This window comes from Papio anubis, chromosome 7, assembly GCF_008728515.1.
Source record: "Papio anubis isolate 15944 chromosome 7, Panubis1.0, whole genome shotgun sequence".
Classification (NCBI taxonomy): Eukaryota; Metazoa; Chordata; class Mammalia; order Primates; family Cercopithecidae; genus Papio; species Papio anubis.
This window is the reverse complement of record NC_044982.1, coordinates 95,945,245-95,962,278: the sequence shown is the minus strand read 5'-3', so window position 1 is coordinate 95,962,278 and position 17,034 is coordinate 95,945,245. Positions and strand designations below refer to the sequence as shown.

The 17,034-nt window shown below is 54.0% G+C and overlaps 1 protein-coding gene and 1 pseudogene across 2 annotated transcripts in view; both read right to left on the bottom strand.

The window, feature by feature from the left end:
- Window positions 1-17,034, bottom strand: part of RGMA (repulsive guidance molecule BMP co-receptor a) — a 45,973-nt gene that overhangs the window by 7,751 nt on the left and 21,188 nt on the right. The window contains exon 3 of the mRNA XM_003901409.4: window positions 1,050-1,564. Within this exon, the coding sequence (XP_003901458.1) occupies window positions 1,050-1,564 (515 nt within the window). The remainder of the gene's footprint in view (window positions 1-1,049; window positions 1,565-17,034) is intronic.
- LOC103886036 lies at window positions 10,286-15,663 on the bottom strand (annotated as a pseudogene). Its single transcript, XR_649434.4, has one exon. The product of XR_649434.4 is annotated as a Y-box-binding protein 2 pseudogene (transcript).

The window sequence follows — 17,034 nt, the reverse complement described above, 5'->3', positions numbered from 1 at the left end:
CTTGATGCAGGCCCTGAGTCTACAGAGGGCTGCAGGGGCACAGGGTGGAGTGTACCAGCTGCAAGTCTTCTCCATTAGGCGTCATGGTCTGGTGCCAAGGGCCTGCTTGGGAATCCACAGGGTGAAGACCTGCTTGTTTCCCGCCCAGCCAGGGCCCACAAAGCGACCCCCTGGAGGCAGGCAACGGCCACCGGAGCAGAGGGAAGTGGCAGGGATGGAGCATTTCCCCGGCTGCCAGGTCACCTCGCTGTCCTCCTCTGGGTGTGGAGGGGTGGGAAGGAACAGAAACACCCTTGTGGTAAGTCTGGCACTGCCCAACACATGGCCTTCCAACTGGCTCTTCCTAGGAAAACAGACCCACTGCTGCTTCGCCAAGCTGGAAACCCCAGGGGGCACTGGTAGGCCGGGCACTGGGGAGGGCGGACGTGTCCCCATCGCCTGAACTGGGAGCCACCAGCTTCCTTCCTGGCCTCGAGGCCTTGCCCTCTGGCTAAGTCTGAATATGAGGTCACAGGACATCCTCCCCAAAAGCGGGTAGGGGAGGGAGAGCCTGGGGTAGACAGCAGTGTCCACTTGCATGGGCCCATGGCCGTGTGTGTGGCTGCCTCTGGCTGTGGCCCCATGAGCAGGACCTGAGTCCTGCTGCCCACATGCTAAGGCCTCCTTGGGTTGGAAAACCAGCAGCCATCAGTGGCCTCGTGGGGCCGCTGAGAACATGCCAGGTTCTGGAGTCACCTGGGCCTGGGGCAAATTCTAGCTCAGCATCCCAGCTGACTATGCACTTGGGGTGGGAAGGTCACTTGGCCTCCTAGAGCGTCAGGCTCCTCATTTGTGAAATGGAGCTATGCCAGCCAGGCCGGGCTGGCTCAGAGAAGGAGGGAGGAAGCTGAGATCCACCCCTTGGGATGCTCAGGGAGAGTGCTCCTGTGTCCCCACTCTGCTCCATCTTCCCCCATTTCCAGGCACCCGAGGCCCTCTCAGCCTCTCAGTGTCCACGCAGGGCAGAGAAAGGGCAGGGCTATGCCCTACAGCCGCCCCCTCCCCCTTACCTTGCTGGTGGCAGTGGCCGCTGAGCCGGGCAGCACAGGTGTGTTGGTGACCTGCACGTTCAGGTAATTATTGTCGATGAGCGGCCAGGCGCCCTGCACCTTGCAGGTCTGGAAGCGGTCTGTGAAAGTCCTGAGGTGCGGGTCCCCGAAGAGGCCACAGTGCGTGTAGTTGGGGGTGGCTGAATGCTTGTGAAAGCTCTTCTCATAATGGCAGATCTCGGGGCTGTCCGAGCGCTCCTGGCTGTCTCCGGCTGGTGGGAGCGTGCGCAGGCGTGGCTGCGAGGTGGGGCCATCCTTGGAGCAGTTGTGCTGGCTCATGAGGTCCTCTATGCCATGGACGGCCGAGTGGTAGGCCAGGTCACCCCGGCAGGTGCGGGCCGTCCGCCGTGTGCACAGGGCGTAGCTGCGCAAGGCTGCGCAGAACTCGGGGGTGTCGTCCGAGGCTGGGGCGTGGCTGCCCGACGTGGCACTCCAGAACTCAGAGTTGCACTTGAGGATCTTGCACGGGGAGGTGGCTGAGGAGAAAGGAATGAACAGCCTGTCTGGGTGCAGTCTGGCAACTCCAGCCTCTGCTACCATCTGTGGGGCAGGGGAGCAGCCACACGTCGCACGAGGACATCTCATCTAGGGCAGAGCCACCCACGCCACACACCGATGGTGAAAAACTTCCTGCAAGTGGTAGGAAAAGGGGTCCTTTTACCCAGCCCATAGCGACCCCAAGCGGACAGGCAGGCTGAAAGGGAAGTGGTCACTGTTTGAGGGTAGCAGGACTTTGGAAGCTGACAGGCCACCCCGGGGCCTTTGACATTTATATACACTTTCATGGCCATCCCCAAGAATTTTGGCTAAAGCAACAGGAATCTGGCAGGGAATTAGCCCCACTATTAAATATGTGTCCCTAGTCCTGGTACTGTATGACCTTATATAAATGATCTCCTGTCTTTGTGCCTTGTTATACTTATCTGGAAGATGGGATAATGTGTGTGAAGTGATTTATCACATATAAAGGACTTAGTCTGGCCCCAGCATTCATAGCCAAAACTCAGTGAATGTTGCCTGGTATGAGTGCTCCATTAGCCCTCGCCATAGAGGAGCTGGCTTCCCTCAGGCTCACCGTAGCCCCCATCCTTCTCTGTCCTGCTCGGAGAAGCAAGCTGAGAAGCAACCGAGAGTAGTAACCTTGGATCCCTCACAAGCTTTGAGACTTTAGTGACAATTAGCCAAAATGACCATGCCCCAGAACTATGGCTTTAATACACCTAATCTTCTCAACACATAGAACCTGCCCTTTTCTGGCCTTCCTCTGCACAGCCCATAGTGACCACAAGTGGCTAGGCACACACACCTGCAGCAGAAGTTTCTACATGGATTCCAGGAGAAAGGGGCCAGCAGACCAGCTGGGAGATCCAGCCTCTGGCGTCACAGCCCAGTGCTGGCCGGGGTGGTCTCCAGGGGGGAAAGGGAGCCTCAGCACTCCTGTCTAGGCCACTAACTTGGCCTGTGACCTTAGAAAAGTCAGTTTGTTTCTCTGGTGCTGGTTTTACCTATAAAATTGAGTTACACATAAAACCAAAAACAGACATATTTGAGGGCAGGCTAACACAAGCACAAGTACCCACCTATCCCAGCACCTTGTGTGAACCCAGTCTGTGCTGTGCAGCCCTGGACCTGGGTGATCTCTCCCGCCTCTGCAGGTGGGTGGGCACCATTCTACTGGAGCATAAGTCACCTTCCCAGGTCACAGACCTGAGCATGGGGGAAGTCAGTGCTCATTTGAAATTTGGGCTCTCCCCTTCATGTGACCTGTGTTTGCCATACTGCCAGTAACAAGGTAATTTCGGGAGATACCTAAGTGAACACTTTGTCTTTTAATTTGAGAAGTCATACCTTTATTTAAATGTGCATTAAGAAAAAAAATTGCTGGGTATGGTGGCTCATGCCTGTAATCCCAGCACTTTTTGGGAGGCCAAGGCAGGCAGATCATGTGAGGTCAGGAGTTCGAGACCAGCCGGGCCAACACGGCGAAACCCCATCTCTACCAAAAATACAAAAATTAGCTGAGCCTGGTGGCATGCGTCTGTAATCCCAGCTACTCAGGAGGCTGAGGCACGAGAACTGCTTGAACCCGGGAGGCAGAGGTTGCAGTAAGCTGAGATGGTGCCACTGTACCCCAGCCTGGGAGACAGAGCAAGACTCCATCTCAAAAAAAAAAAAAAATTGATGTAAGAGCTACAGATTTTCCATTTTATTAGCTTTATTTAAATTAAAGTATGCTGACTTAAAGGGTCAGGTTAGGTAAATGACAGTCAGGTGGTAACTGCTTGATATGGTTTGGCTGTGTCCCCACCCAAATCTCACCTTGAATTGTAGTAATCTCCACATGTCAAGGGTGGGGCCAGGTAGAGATAACTGAATCAGGAGGCCATTTCCCCCATACTGTTCTGGTGGTAGTGAGTAAGTCTCACGAGATCTGATGGTTTTACAAATGGGAGTTCCCCTGCACGTGCTCTCTTGCCTGCCGCCATGTAAGATGTGCCTTTGCTTCTCCTTTGCCTTCTGCCATGATTGTAAGGCCTCCCCAGCCATGTGGAACTGTGAGTCCATTAAATCTCTTTCCTTTATAAATTACCCAGTCTTGGGTATGTCTTTATCAGCAGTGTGAGAACAGACTAATACATCACTATAAAGGGGTGCTATGGCAGATATGTGGGGAGCACTGGTGAGATCCCCCCCATGTAGTCTTCCTCCCACACAGGTGTGCTCCTGAGGACAGGTCTCCCTCCCAAGGCAATGAGAAGATTCTCTTGCTCTGTTGTCTTCACGTCTCCTTTACCTGTACAAGATGTGGAAGGGCCCAACCTACCTGTAGGCTTCGAAATGTTGGTGTGGTCTGTGTGGGACAAGGTAGCTTCCTTGCTGCCCCCTGATAAAGCCAGTACAGGAGGTGAGTGGGGTGGGGTGTATGGGGAGGGAGTACTATGCAGAACAAACGTTTGGAGGGACCCAGCGCACAGGAACTGACTGGTGCAGCGGCCTGCACACAATGCCTGTCCCAGCAGCCTCATTAATTCCAGGAGCCGGGTGTGCTGACCTGACATTCTGCCTCCTCAGAATCATGCAGATGTGGGCATCAGAGAAAATCAAGCGGAAGGAACACTGGTCTCCTATTAACCGATGGCCATGCTCAGGCTCTGGTTTACCTCTGGCCCTGTGACCAAAGTAGAAAAAGGAAACTGCCTGTCCCTTTAGAGCAGGCCCCACTGCAACACAAGGCAGGAACTGTGCTGTGCTCTGACTCTCCACCAGGACGGAATCTGGTAGAACCTTGGAGAGCAGGGACTGTGAAGTCCCAGCTGGCTAGCTCTGTCCCAGGTCCGGCGCTGCAGGCGGTACAGGCCTCCCCCATTGCATCTTCCTGGTGCAACTGCCATCCTCAGCTCAGGGGAAAGCTGGGCTCTGCTGGGCTGACTTCTTGCCCAAGTCTCACTTTGAGGAAGTGAGCCAGGGCAGGACATGAATCCAGCCACTGGACCCGTGAGCTCATGCCCCTGCAGCCACACATCATCACACAGCCTCATTAGCACACTCCCGATTCCCTCCACCACGGGTGGGCTCCAGCCTCTCCTGCAAGACCCATCTTATGACACTGTGCTCCCACCAGCCTCCTGGCAGGGTCAGGCCGGCGCCCAGGTGTGGCTCTACACTCCAAATGGTCAGCTCCGCAGGCTCCTGAATTTTAAGTGGAGTGGCTTTGTGATCGGGATCTGCTATCTCCACAGCCTTCAAAACCGTTCTCAGAGCAGCACCCCAGTTACAGAACTCTAGGGTGTGTGGGGAATTCATGACAGAAATCCTACCCAGGTACTCCGGAAAGGGGTCCCTCACATGCTCCAGGGCTGTGGAGTGGGATCTGGTAGCCCCAGATGAGGCTGTACTGGGTGGCCTGGGACCCAGTTCAGCAGGCCCCAGCGGGCCAGGGCTTCTGCAATTCTACCAAGTTCCCAGGAGAGGCCCATGCTGCTGGTCCGCGACCCACTTTGAGTAGTGAGGCTTCAGAGTTGGTTCACCTTCTTTTCAGCAATCACAAGGGGCCAAGCTAGAGCCTGATGGAGTCCGGCCAGCCTGGAGTGTGTGAAGGCGCATTTCCCCAGGATGGGGAGGCGGCTGGTGGCGAAGGTTCAGAGAAGGGGGCTGCAGGCAGAAGGGTGGTGAGAGGCAGACAGCCCCCCGGGAGCAAACAGCAGGGATGTGGCTGCCTTAGCCCTGATGCAGAGCGGCTAAGAAGCGCCTGAGACAAGGCCCTTTCACTTCTCCATTCCACATGGGCACCTTCTCCCGTTCCTCTCCTCCTCCCAGAGCCCACCCACTCTAAGAACAAGACCACCCCTCAACCAGCAGGCGTAGCTGTCTGCCTGCCACTCAAAGATGGTGGCAGAGGTCACTCTCTGGAACCCTTGCACCCAGGAACCAGGGTCCCCGTCTCCCCCACTCCTCTGTAGGCTTCAGGATCCTGGTGGTGGGGTGAGCTCCTTGCCTCACTATTCCCTCCAAGTTCTGCCAGCCCCAGCTCTGGGTGGGCTGGAGGCCAGCACAGGCCCTGAAGGGAGGTGTCTGGTTCAAAGTCCTACTCTGTCCCTTTCCAGTAGTTTCAGGAACTTGACTCAGCCTCAGTTTCCTTAACTGTCAAGTAGAGACTGTGTCCACCTTAAAGCGTCGCTGAGGATATGAAGAGATGTACATGGCGTGTCTTGAGCCCCAGGGGCATCCAACAAACAGGGTCCCCCACAAAGGCCACAGTGAGGGATAATGCTTGCAGCCCTGGGAAGTCAGAGGTTAGAAGTCATGGGCTTCTGGGACGGGAAGGGCACTGGAGGGAGCCTCCCCTCCCTGAAGCTCCAGCAGACGTGGCATCTCTCCTCTTCCCTCCTTCCCCAGGGTAGGCCCTGCTGGCACTCACTCTCAGGGCACAGTGGATTCCACCTGGATCCAGGTCCCCCAACTCCTGGCAGCTCCTTCAATCCACTGACTGCCCAGGATCAGTCAACCGTCATGACTGTTGAGGGGGCCTCGCTTCCCATGGGCACCAGGTGGCTTTACCCCACTGCCTCACTCACCCCCAGGGAGAGCGCTATAGACTGAACTTTGTCCCCCTAAATGTGTAGGTTGAAGTCCTAACCCCTTATGGGATGACATTTGGGAGGTAATTCGGTTTAGATGAGGTCATGAGAGTGGAGCCCCCATGACAGGGTTGGTACCCTTAAAATAAAGACACTTGGAAGAATGCTAAGCATTCTCTCTCCCTGCCCCCCTCCCACCTCCTGCCATGTGAGGATATAATGAGAAATCCACAGTCTGAGAGCCGGGAGGAGGGCCCTCTCTCCAGAACTGGACTATGCTGGTACCGGATCTAGGACTTCCCACCTCCAGAACGCTGAGAAAATAAATGTCCGTTGTTTAAGCCTCCTAGGCTGGGGTATTTTCTTATGGTGGCCAAGTTGAAGAGACAGTCATAGAGGGAAACTTGGCCGCCTCCCTCCTCTCCTTCCTGCACCCTCCCAAGTCACCTCTGCAGAAGCTGCCAGTATCAGTGGAGACATTTGTTTGGCCAGAGACCAAAGGACCAGATTGACTTAACTTCACCTACCCCATTTTCCCATTTCCCGACAAGGACGTGTTTTCGCCCAGGGATTGCTCAGGCCTGGGATGATTCCCTTGGCTCTTCAGAGGGAGGGACTAGGGGGTGGCACATCGAGCTCTCATACCTCTGCTGGGAGACTTCTGTGCCCCACAGTCTGTGTGGTCCAGTCTCCACGTCCTTGCTCCTGACAGAGAGCACTTGGTTTCCCGCCTGTCACAACCCCTTCCTTCCCCAAGTTTTCACGGCATCCTAAAATGCCTCTTCTGCTGAGACATTTTCTGGGAAAAGATGCAGTCAGAAACTGGGTTCTGAAGCACAATTTCAACAGGTTTGCCTTTGTCCTTGTTAATGAGTAAATGAAGAGACCTTGGATTCTATATGAGAACGAAAAATAAGGATACCTGCAATTTCCCCACCCAGAGAGAACTGGGGAGAATTCAGTGTTTCCAGGCAACAGGTGAGATGTTCTCATGGGGCAGTGCCCAGTGGGAGGGTCTCACTGCAGCGGTGGACCTTACTGTGGTGGGGCAGAGCATCGAGATAAACTCCAGCTCCTCCACTCCAGAGCTGTGTGACTGTCGGCAAATTCCCTGACCGTTCTGAGCTACAGAGATGCATGGGCACCTCAATGTTAAAGGGACTGCAGGCACTAATGTGAGCAAAGCCGGGAGACTTGGGAAGGAAGCTCTGTGACAGCCAGTTTTGTGTTTAATCACAATTTATGGGAGAGGCTGAGCTTAACAGCTATTGTGTATCGAGCATTTACTGTGTGCTAGACATTACATATGTCTCCTTAAACCCTTAATACAGACCCAGGACTAACTTATTATCCTCATTCAACAGCCAAGGAAACTGAGGCCTAGAGGCATTAAATAGCTCCCCCGCAACCCCACCCCCAGGTACCCTGAAGGGGGCAAGGTGCAAACCACAGCCGTCAGCCCCCAAGCTGCGTTCTCCTCCTCCTTCACACCTCTCGGATTTCCACACACTCCATACCAGGCAACACATAGGTGCTGCAGGGCCACAAAAGATGAACAAAGTCAAGAGTTCTGCCCTTGGGGGCCTCACTGGGGAAGAGGCTGTGCACCTAGGACTGCATAGGGAGGTGGGGTAGGTACATGGGCTAAGCCTCACCTCAGAAAACAAAACACGATCATGATAATAAAATACCCTGCGCTCCCGGGGCCTGTGCAGGTGACACATTGCTTTCCTGTTGGATCCTCGCTACTGCCCTGATTAGAGGGTAGGAATTTTTATTTTCATTTTGCAGATGCAAACATGGAGGCTTCGAGCGGGAGCAGGCCTGGGTCACACAAGTGGAAGGGCTGGGGCTGAGATGGGCAGGTTTGGAGCTATTTCTATGCTTTTCAAAACGCCTATGCCACAAGTTCCTCCTCAGGACACCAGCTGAGACTGACCCAGCTCCCCCAAGGCCCAAAAGCATGATGTGGGTCTCCTATGCAGCCACAGACCCATCTGGTCTCAGAGCGGTAACCAGACGCCTCATCAATTCTGGGCCCTCCCTGCACAAAGGCCTGTGCGGAGCCTACCAGGAGCAGAGGCTGCTGCCAACTGACCCATCCCGATTTCCTGGGTTTCCCAGGTGCCCCAAACTCTCAGGGAACTTGGATCCAGCTCTGCAGATCTTCCTAAGAGTTTAAGAGGCTTCCTTTCTTCCAAAGCTCAAGGGAATGACTTGGAAAAGGTCACTGACAGTGACCAGCTGGGACAGAATAAAGGGTGCCTGTTCCCCTGTGCCATCTCTCCATGTGGAAAGGCAGCTCTCTGGGAACCATGGGTCCCAGAAATGTGTGTGTGGGGCCTCATTTCCCATGCGAGGGGCTGGGCAGTCCCCACGGGCAGTGACTGGAGTGAGGGGCCCTGACCTCCATGGTCATCCAATCACCTTGCCTCCAATGCACTAAATCACCAACTACAGCTCCCCACCAGAGGTCAGGGACCTGATTGAAACCTGGTCCGGCATCAAAAGCAATAGCTTGGTATCACCTGCCAAAGAGATCTCAGAGGGGCTGATTTTTATGTGCTGTATCTTTATAAAAAGTAAAAGACCCCAATTCCAGGCAATAAACCTTAGACTTTTCTGATGCAAATGTCCATGGAAAGAAGGAAGGAAAGTTTGAGAGCTGAAAAATAGATCTCACAGCAACTCCTGCAAGCGGAAGAGGAAACCTGCTTTTCAGAGCAAGCCACGCTGAACACAGAGCCAGCGGCCCCGCAGAGGGTGAGCTGAGCACACCTGCCCAGTACTGCAGTCCAGAAAGTGGCCCCTTCTAGCGCTGGAGCCGCCTCTTGATGGATCCAGGACAGCCAATACACACAGAACCAGCGGACTGAAAAACCTAAGAAGCTTCCTGAGCTTCCATTTCTACCCCAGCCACTGAGTGTGTCCTTGGGCAGGGGTCGCCCTCCGGCCCCTTGTTAAGCTTTGCAACCTGGGGTTCGACCTCAGAGACACAGACACAGAGCTTTATGCCCCTTACAAGCATATTATGTGGCATTATGTGCACTGCATGTTTTGTTTTGACCCAGGACTCTTGAGGTCTTGAACTTTCAGGATTAGCTACGGTGGGGCAAACAGGAGAATCCAGAAGCCTACAAAGACAGTGGTCTGGCCCTCTCCAGATCCAACAACAGAAAGCCCCTAAATTTGTCCCGGAGCCCCATGGGGTGAGGGACTCGGCTCAAGGGGTGATGCCCAGGCAATGCCTAGAAGACAGAGTGGCTCTCAGACCCGATGGGGGTGGGGTGGGCCCTTGGTGCTCAGGTCGGGACCCCTGGCAACCATCTGACCTATTTGCTCCTGACTCGAGCAATCCAGGCCAGAGCTCATGGCTTCTCTGTGCAATCAAATTTATCAAAGAGCCCTAACAATCACTCTGTGACCAAAAACAATGGTTACTTTTCAAGGCACGCCATGGAATTTTAGAACCTGGGAGCCTGTGGATGCCAGAGGTCACTGGTTTACGCAGCAGGAAATCTCCCTGCAGCACTCCTGCCAGGGCAGGGCTGGCCCCTCCTGCTCTGGACAGCTCCGGCTGTGGATGCATACTGCGGCATCTCAGGGACTTCCCCTGGCCCTTGTCTAGAGTCACATAGGAAAGGGTGAAGTAGGGTGGCTTTGTGATTGTCGAGGATGGCCCCTCAGCTTCCCGGCGCCACCTTCTGGGTCCCTCCAGCTGCTCCTCTCTTTGGCTGTCACTGGACTGTCAGTGTCACCCATCTGCCCTTGCACAGCTCAGGTTCCTCTAGGAGGTGGCTGCTGAGCGGCCTCTTCCCCACTTGCATGTCAATCTCCTGAGGGCTGGGGACCCCCATCTTTGTCCTGGTGTCCATACTCCATACCCAAAGTCTATCAGGAGATTTACTTATTTTTTGACATGGAGTTGCTCTGTCACCCAGGCTGGTGTGCAGTGGTGCAATCTTGGCTCACTGCAACCTCCACCTCCCAGGTTGAAGCAATTCTCCTGCCTCAGCCTCTCGAGTAGCTGGGATTACAGGCGTCCACCACCACGCCTAGCTAATTTTTATACTTTAGTAGAGATGGGGTTTCCATGTTGCCCAGACTCGGTCTTGGAACTCCTGAGCTCAGGTGATCCACCTGCCTCGGCCTCCCAGAATGCTGGGATTACCGGCGTGAGCCACCATTCCTGGCCCCCTATCAGAGATTTGATGCCTTTTTAAACCTCCCACCCAGGACCCTGTGCCTGGGAGATGCACTTGCCCCACAACCCACATAAACGTATGTAGGTGACATTTCACTCTTTTGGGGAGGTGGGCTCCAGACTGCCTTCCTCGTGGACTGAGATAAAGTAGAGAGAAAGAAAAATCACAGCCACATAGCACGTCTGACTTAGTTCTTTTCCTTTCAATAACAACCTAGCACCTCTGAGAATCAGAAAGATAGGGCAGGGGGCTTGGAGCACCAGCTGCACCAACGCAGGCAGGATGAAAATATTTATGCACCAATGAGGCTCTAGCTGCTTTCAGAGACCTCCTTTGAACTGTTAATCAAGCCCAATCTTTCAGAATAATAGCCTGATTATTACTGCCCTGTTTGCATGACAAAGAAGCCCAATAAGACTTATTTTGCAGTGCACAAGGGGGTGTGAAGGATCGACCCTGAGAAAGGAGTCCTAGGAATGCAGTGAGCCGCTGCAGAGCCTGAACCCAGGAATAAAGACAATGCAATTTGCCACCAAGAAAAGCTCAATAGACCAATAAATTACCCGCGTGCAAAGGGATTAGATCAGGTTTCAGTTACTGTGTAGGAGGGGTGGGGTGAGCCGGAGAGGGAAAAGACCTGCCCTCTCTTAAAGGGGTAAGGCTCATTTTGAGTGCAAGCCCCAGGGTCAAGCTGTTTCTGTCTAACTCTGTGGCCTGCGTGGGAACTGCCTGAGTTCAATTACTTGCTCCAAGTTCTGGACCCTTGTATGTGCCGGGCACTGTGATTAATGCTGTTTCTGGAACAAACCCCAGTTAATCTCTGTGCTCAGGTAGGGTCAATCACATAAACTTCTAGAACACAAAGCAAACATGTTTCATCTGAACACTTAACAGCAACAAAGGTTTAAGAATGGAAGTATGAGAGGGTATCAGGGAAGTAGCGTTTCAACGAGGTTCTGAATTTGACGGGTGATGCAGGGCAAAGATCCGACAACAGGGGCCTCCAGAACAATTGAGCTTGGCAGGAGGTGACATGCTGGCTGGTCAGAGTGTAGTCAGGAGTTTGGGGTCAGACACAGAAACCTAGAGTGCCACCTGTGCCCATTAGGAAGCAAATGTCACTCAGCCTCAAACCACTTTGCTCTGTGGTGCAGGGATTCTGCAAACCCCATCTCTTTCGTCGCTGGGTTCCCTGTTAAATTTCCCCATGAGGAGACACTAGATAGAGAAGGGAAGATGGGAGGCAGGAGACAGGTTTACCTGCCATCCCCAAGGCTGTTTCTCCCACCGCTGCCCAGCAACAGCCCTTCTTCCCCATCAGGGTCCCGGGCCCTCCTCCACGCTTGCCTTCCTTCTGTCCCTCTGGCTGCAGGGGTTGAAACTGCTTCCGCCACTCTCTGTCTTAGTGGCTTCTCTTTGCCCTTTCAGTCTTCCCATGCCCATAACAATGTCCTACATGAAGTTCCCTCTGCAGAAACATCCCGGGTGGGTTTTGCTTTTCTGATTGGACCCTGGCACGCCAGCCTAAGGATTTCTACCTGTTTCCAATAGATGGCAGGGAGCCCCTGAAGCATTTTCAGTGAGCACCCAGGGCATGATCAGAACACTATTTTAGGAAGCAGTGTAACTGAAGAGGCGATGGCTTCCATTAGGATGGAGGCAGGCGGAGGGAAGGGAGGGAGAGCAGTTTAAAAGAGAAATCACTGCCAGTGCCTGTGGAGACACTAGCCTTGAAGCCTCAGACCTCCCATGTCCCCTTCCCTCACTGTCCACCTCACCTGAGCAGCAGATGCTGAGATGCCCTTCTTAGCAACATGCCACGTCTCCCGTTCAAAGGAGGCGGAGGAGGGAGCACTGAGCCAGGGGGCCGGCCAGTTCACACCCACTGAGACTCAAGCTGCCACCCCTCTCCACCCTCTCCTGTCCTTTGTGCCTCAGTGCTGGATCTCACAGGGGACAGTAACAGACGGACCTACCACCCACATGTGGCAAACTCTGGCCAGAGCAGTATTCAGGAGTCTTCTTGAGTTGAGATGTCTGAGGCTGCCTGTTTGTGTCACTCCTGCAGGAATTTCACTCTGTCATCCTGGTGTAAACATCCAGGTGTTTGGCATCAGATAGCAAAAGGAACACACCCAGGTGAGCGCTGGATTTTTCACCAGGTGCAGTAGACCCTACCTTTAACCTACAAGCAGCCAGAATGTGTCACCTTTTCTAAAAGGCATTCCTCCCTGAGTCTAGCTCAAGAATGTCCCAGGGAACCTGTGACTCCAATGTGGCTCCACCCTTTGAATCCACTGGCAATTTTCTAGGAGGTTTGCTCTAGAAACCAGCCACAGGAGAAAGAGGGAGCTTCTCAGAGAACCTTAGTTAACTGTGGAGGTGGCGGGGGGGGGTGGTCAGTTCCGGTGCTGGGGTCGTGGAGGGGTAACTCACAGCCACATAAGCAAGGGCAAAAGTGGCCGAATGCCACTCACGGAGCTCAGGCAGGAGGTACTGCCTGTGTCACATCCAGCCAGGGCTGCTCTGCCCCAGCCTCACTCATACCAAGTGGCTGCACGAAACCACACTGTGTGCCAAGGAAAAGGGTACACCTCAGCTTTCCAAACTGCCCTTCCATCCCTCAGTTCCTCCTGGGGCCACGTGGAGGCAGACCATGGGCAAGTAGGATGGTGTGAGAGTGTGGTGTTCACCCTCTGGCCCAAGGCCACAAACAGCCTGAGTGGGGGGCTGATAGCTTCTCTAGGCAAGAGGGGCTCTAGGCCGGCAAGAGCTGGACACAGGATTGCATGCCAGCACCATCCTGTCTCAGGGCAGAGTTAGATAAGCTACTCCAAGTTCCACAAGGTAGGTGATTATAGGCGGACATAACTTTCCAGATGTAAATAATGCTTGCAGGTGAGCACTTTGGTCCTCCAGCTTTGAAGCATAACTCCTTTTCCTGAGTCTAGGGCTGGCGCTGCCTCTAGTGACCCTGGGCTCCTCCGCTTAGCCTGCGGGTCTAAATGCCTTTGAAGTGGTTTTTCTCCTTCAATGCTGCCGGCAGGCAGGCCTTCCTCCTTCACCTTCTGTGTGCGGGGGAAATGCAAATGCATGCCAGCTGGGCTCCTGCCCAGCCTGTGCACACACATGTGTGGGTCTGTGTTCATGTGGCATTTCTTAGCACAGGGAGCAACAATGGGCTTCCTTCTGCGGGGACCTCGGTGCAGAGGCATCACTAATCGGTGTCTGGGTATTCTGCCGGCTGCAGTGAAATGGTGCACAAAATGAATAAATAGGCAAAACCCAACAGACATAAATCTGACTTGGGAAAATGTGCACAATGACAACTCTGCCAACTTGTCTTCCCGTGACTGGGTGGTATCGTCCTCTTTAGAATGCTATGCCATGGTGAGCAAGAGGCAGAGGGCCTTTGGGAGGAGGCAAAAATCCTAGATCCTTGGAAAATGCATATCCTCATCATACCCCCGAAGTCTATTTCTTCTCCCCCATCCCAAGTCTTCTTTACCACACAGTACAGAGTCCAATATACTACACGGTACGTTGCTTTTTTTTGTTTGTTTGTTTTGTTTTTTTTAAGATGGAGTCTTGCTCTGTTGCCCAGGCTGGAGTGCAGTGGTGTGATCTCGACTCACTGCAAGCTCCGCCTCCTGGGTTCAAACAATTCTTCTGCCTCAGCCTCCTGAGTAGCAGGGATTACAGGCACACGCCACAATGCCCAGCTAATTTTTTGTATTTTTTTTTTCCAAGACCACAGGAAAGCCTGCTTTTGTTTTTACTGGAGGCTCAGGTGGCACATGACAGATCAGAAAATGGCTTCAGAGGTTGGGGGCCGGGAGAAAACAAAAATAAACTTGGGGAGGGAGGGAAGAAAAACAGGAGGGGTTAAGAGCTGGCTGGTTCCTTCTCAGCCTGAGTTAGGGGAGGGGGTGGGTGTCTCTGAACAGTAAGAATGGCTCCCTTCCTTCAACCCTTGATAAGGGAAGGAAAAAAAAGCAAAAGGCTGTTGCTTTGACTCTCCTGAGTCTCAAGGAAAAGGTGAAAAGATGGTGTTGTGATACCATGAATTGTGGGAAAGGGGGAGCAGGGTACTGGGTAGGGTACAAGTCAGTTGGAAAAACTGGTAGATACCAGATGGCAGCTCTGGGTGTCCTTTGAGTTGGAACCACTCCAGGATGGTGGTTGCGGGGTCTTCACTGTTGATAGGGGTGAGGTCTCAGGGGCTGCCCGGGGCGAGGGCCCGCTGCCGTCTCCGCTGGAAGTAGGGGCGGTTTCCTGGGCCTTGGGGCTCAGGGCGGGAACCACCAGCAGGCCCTTGGCTGGGCTTCCTCTCACCTTCCCCACCTTCCGTGGTAGGCTGCCGCGGTGGCCTGGGGCGGAAAGGCCTTCAGTACGTGGGCCGGAATTGGGGTCGGGAGACCCGCTCATCTCCCTGCTGTTGGTGCCCCTCCAATGGGGTTCTTTGGGTTCTACCCCGTCAGTGCCCTCTGCAGGCTGCTGCTGGTTGGGGGGCCGAGGGCCTCGCGCAAACTGCCATTGGTAGAAGGGTGGTGGGCGCCATCGTCTGGGCCGCTGCCCAGAGTCTTCAGCCCGCTCCCCTTCGCTGCTAGGTTTTGTCCCCCATGAAGGGATCTCTGCCACCATGCGTGGTGGGGCAACTGAGGGAGGCCGGGGGACGAATCGGCGGAACCTACGTCGGCTGGGGGCATAATGACTGCCCTTCACGGGCACCTCCCCAGGCCGGGTTACATTAGCGGCTTCTGTGCCCTTCTCTCCTTCCACGACATCAAATTCCACAGTCTGCCCATCTCCAACGCTGCGCAGAAACTTCCCGGGGTTCTTTTAATAGCTGTCTGGTGAACAAAAACATCTTCCTTGGTGTCATTCCTGTTGATGAATCCGTAACCATTCCGGACGTCGAACCACATGACGGTGCCCAGGACTCGGGTTGCCAGCACCTGCTTGTCCGCCTGACTCCGGCCGCGGGGGACTGGGGGGCAGGGTGGGTGGGGGGCGCGGGGGCCAGGCGTCAAGGGGGTCCCTGCAGGGGGCCGAGGCGGCTCCGCCCCCACCGCCGCTGTCCACCCCACCGCCTGCTTTCTGCGACTCCCCTGCGGGCACTGGTACCACCACCGCTACCACCCCGGGCACCGTCGCCGCGGGGACGGCTGTCGCCACCGCTGCCGCCTCCACCTCGCTCATCCTGCCGGGTCCAGTACCGGCCCCCACCACCACAGCCGCCACCGCCCAGTTTTTTGTATTTTTGGTAGAGACAGGTTGGCCAGGCTGGTCTTAAACTCCTGACTTCAAGTGATCCACCCTCCTCGGCCTCCCAAAGTGCTGGGATTACAGGCGTGAGCCACCGAGCCTGGCACTACATGGCAAATTTAATGACCCATTTATCCAAAATCTGTGCATGGGAAAAGGGCAGGAGTCTGGGTTCTACTTCTGGCTCTGCCATGCAACTAGCTGTGTGTGCAATGTGGGGAAAACCTCTCCCACCCTGTGTTTTCTCGTCAGTGAAATGGGAATGATGATCCTCATGGGAAGGTCCTTAAGGGATTTAGCAGAAGGCTTGCTACACTGTGGCCACTCAATCAAAAGAGCTTTAAAAATTATTACTCTCCTTCAAATGATCCTACTTTGTAGAGAAGAATATAAAGGTAGTATATCTTGAAAGATGTTTGTGAAATGTTCACTAGTGACAGTTGTCTGTGGGAGGTTGGATTTTGGGTTATTTTTATTTTATTACTTATCCCGTTCAGCCTTCAGAGTTAAAAATGAGTACTGTTTTTATAACCAGAAAAAATTATTTTGGAAAAAAACTTGAGTATCTGGAAAAAGGAAAAAAAAATCCTGTGGTCTTTGCCCATTGAGCAAAACCCAAAACAAACAGAAACGCACACAAAAACCCAAGGGCCCTGTAGTTCCCAGGACTATGTGGGTGTGTTTGGGGTGGGTGGAGAAAAGAAGGGCATATAGAAACAGAAATGAGGTTCCTGCTTTTATAAACAGAACTGGTGCTTTACAAGAGGACAAAAACGTAAGGCCCATGAGGCACCAAGCCCAGGAGGTAGCTCAGGTGTCAGCAACCAAGGTAACAGGTGTCCCCGGCATCGGGGGTCTGCACTGGACCCCTGAAAATGGCACTGAGCTTGGAGTGGTAAAACTGGGCAGTGCCCAGAGCAATGCCTTAGAGCAGCCAGGTGTGGTGGGGTGGTATATGGGGAGTCAAGGTGGGAGGAAAGAGGTGACCTAGGGCTTGAGGATGTACTTGAAGCCTTGGAAATGAGCTTGGGAAAAGTGGGGGACCAGGAGTCAGAGGCCCTCCCTTCTGATGCTCCAAAGCAGGCCATGAGAGGCCATGAGCTCCTGGGCAGGAGTTTCAGAGTGATTCATTTGGCACCATGGCGAGGATCGGGGGAGGCAGGCAGGTCCTAAGCCTGTCCACTGTTGCAATGGCAGCAAAGACAGAGGGAACAGGCAGGACCAGGAGGAGGAAGGACCCACAGCCCCAGGTGCTTAGACTACATGGAGAGGCCCACTTCACACCCAGGACTTCACAGATCTGGACAGGGGAGTCCCTAACAGACACAGGCTAGGCATGAGTCCAGGGGACAGGAGACGATAAAACTAGGGTTTTATCTAACTGTCCTGGTGTGC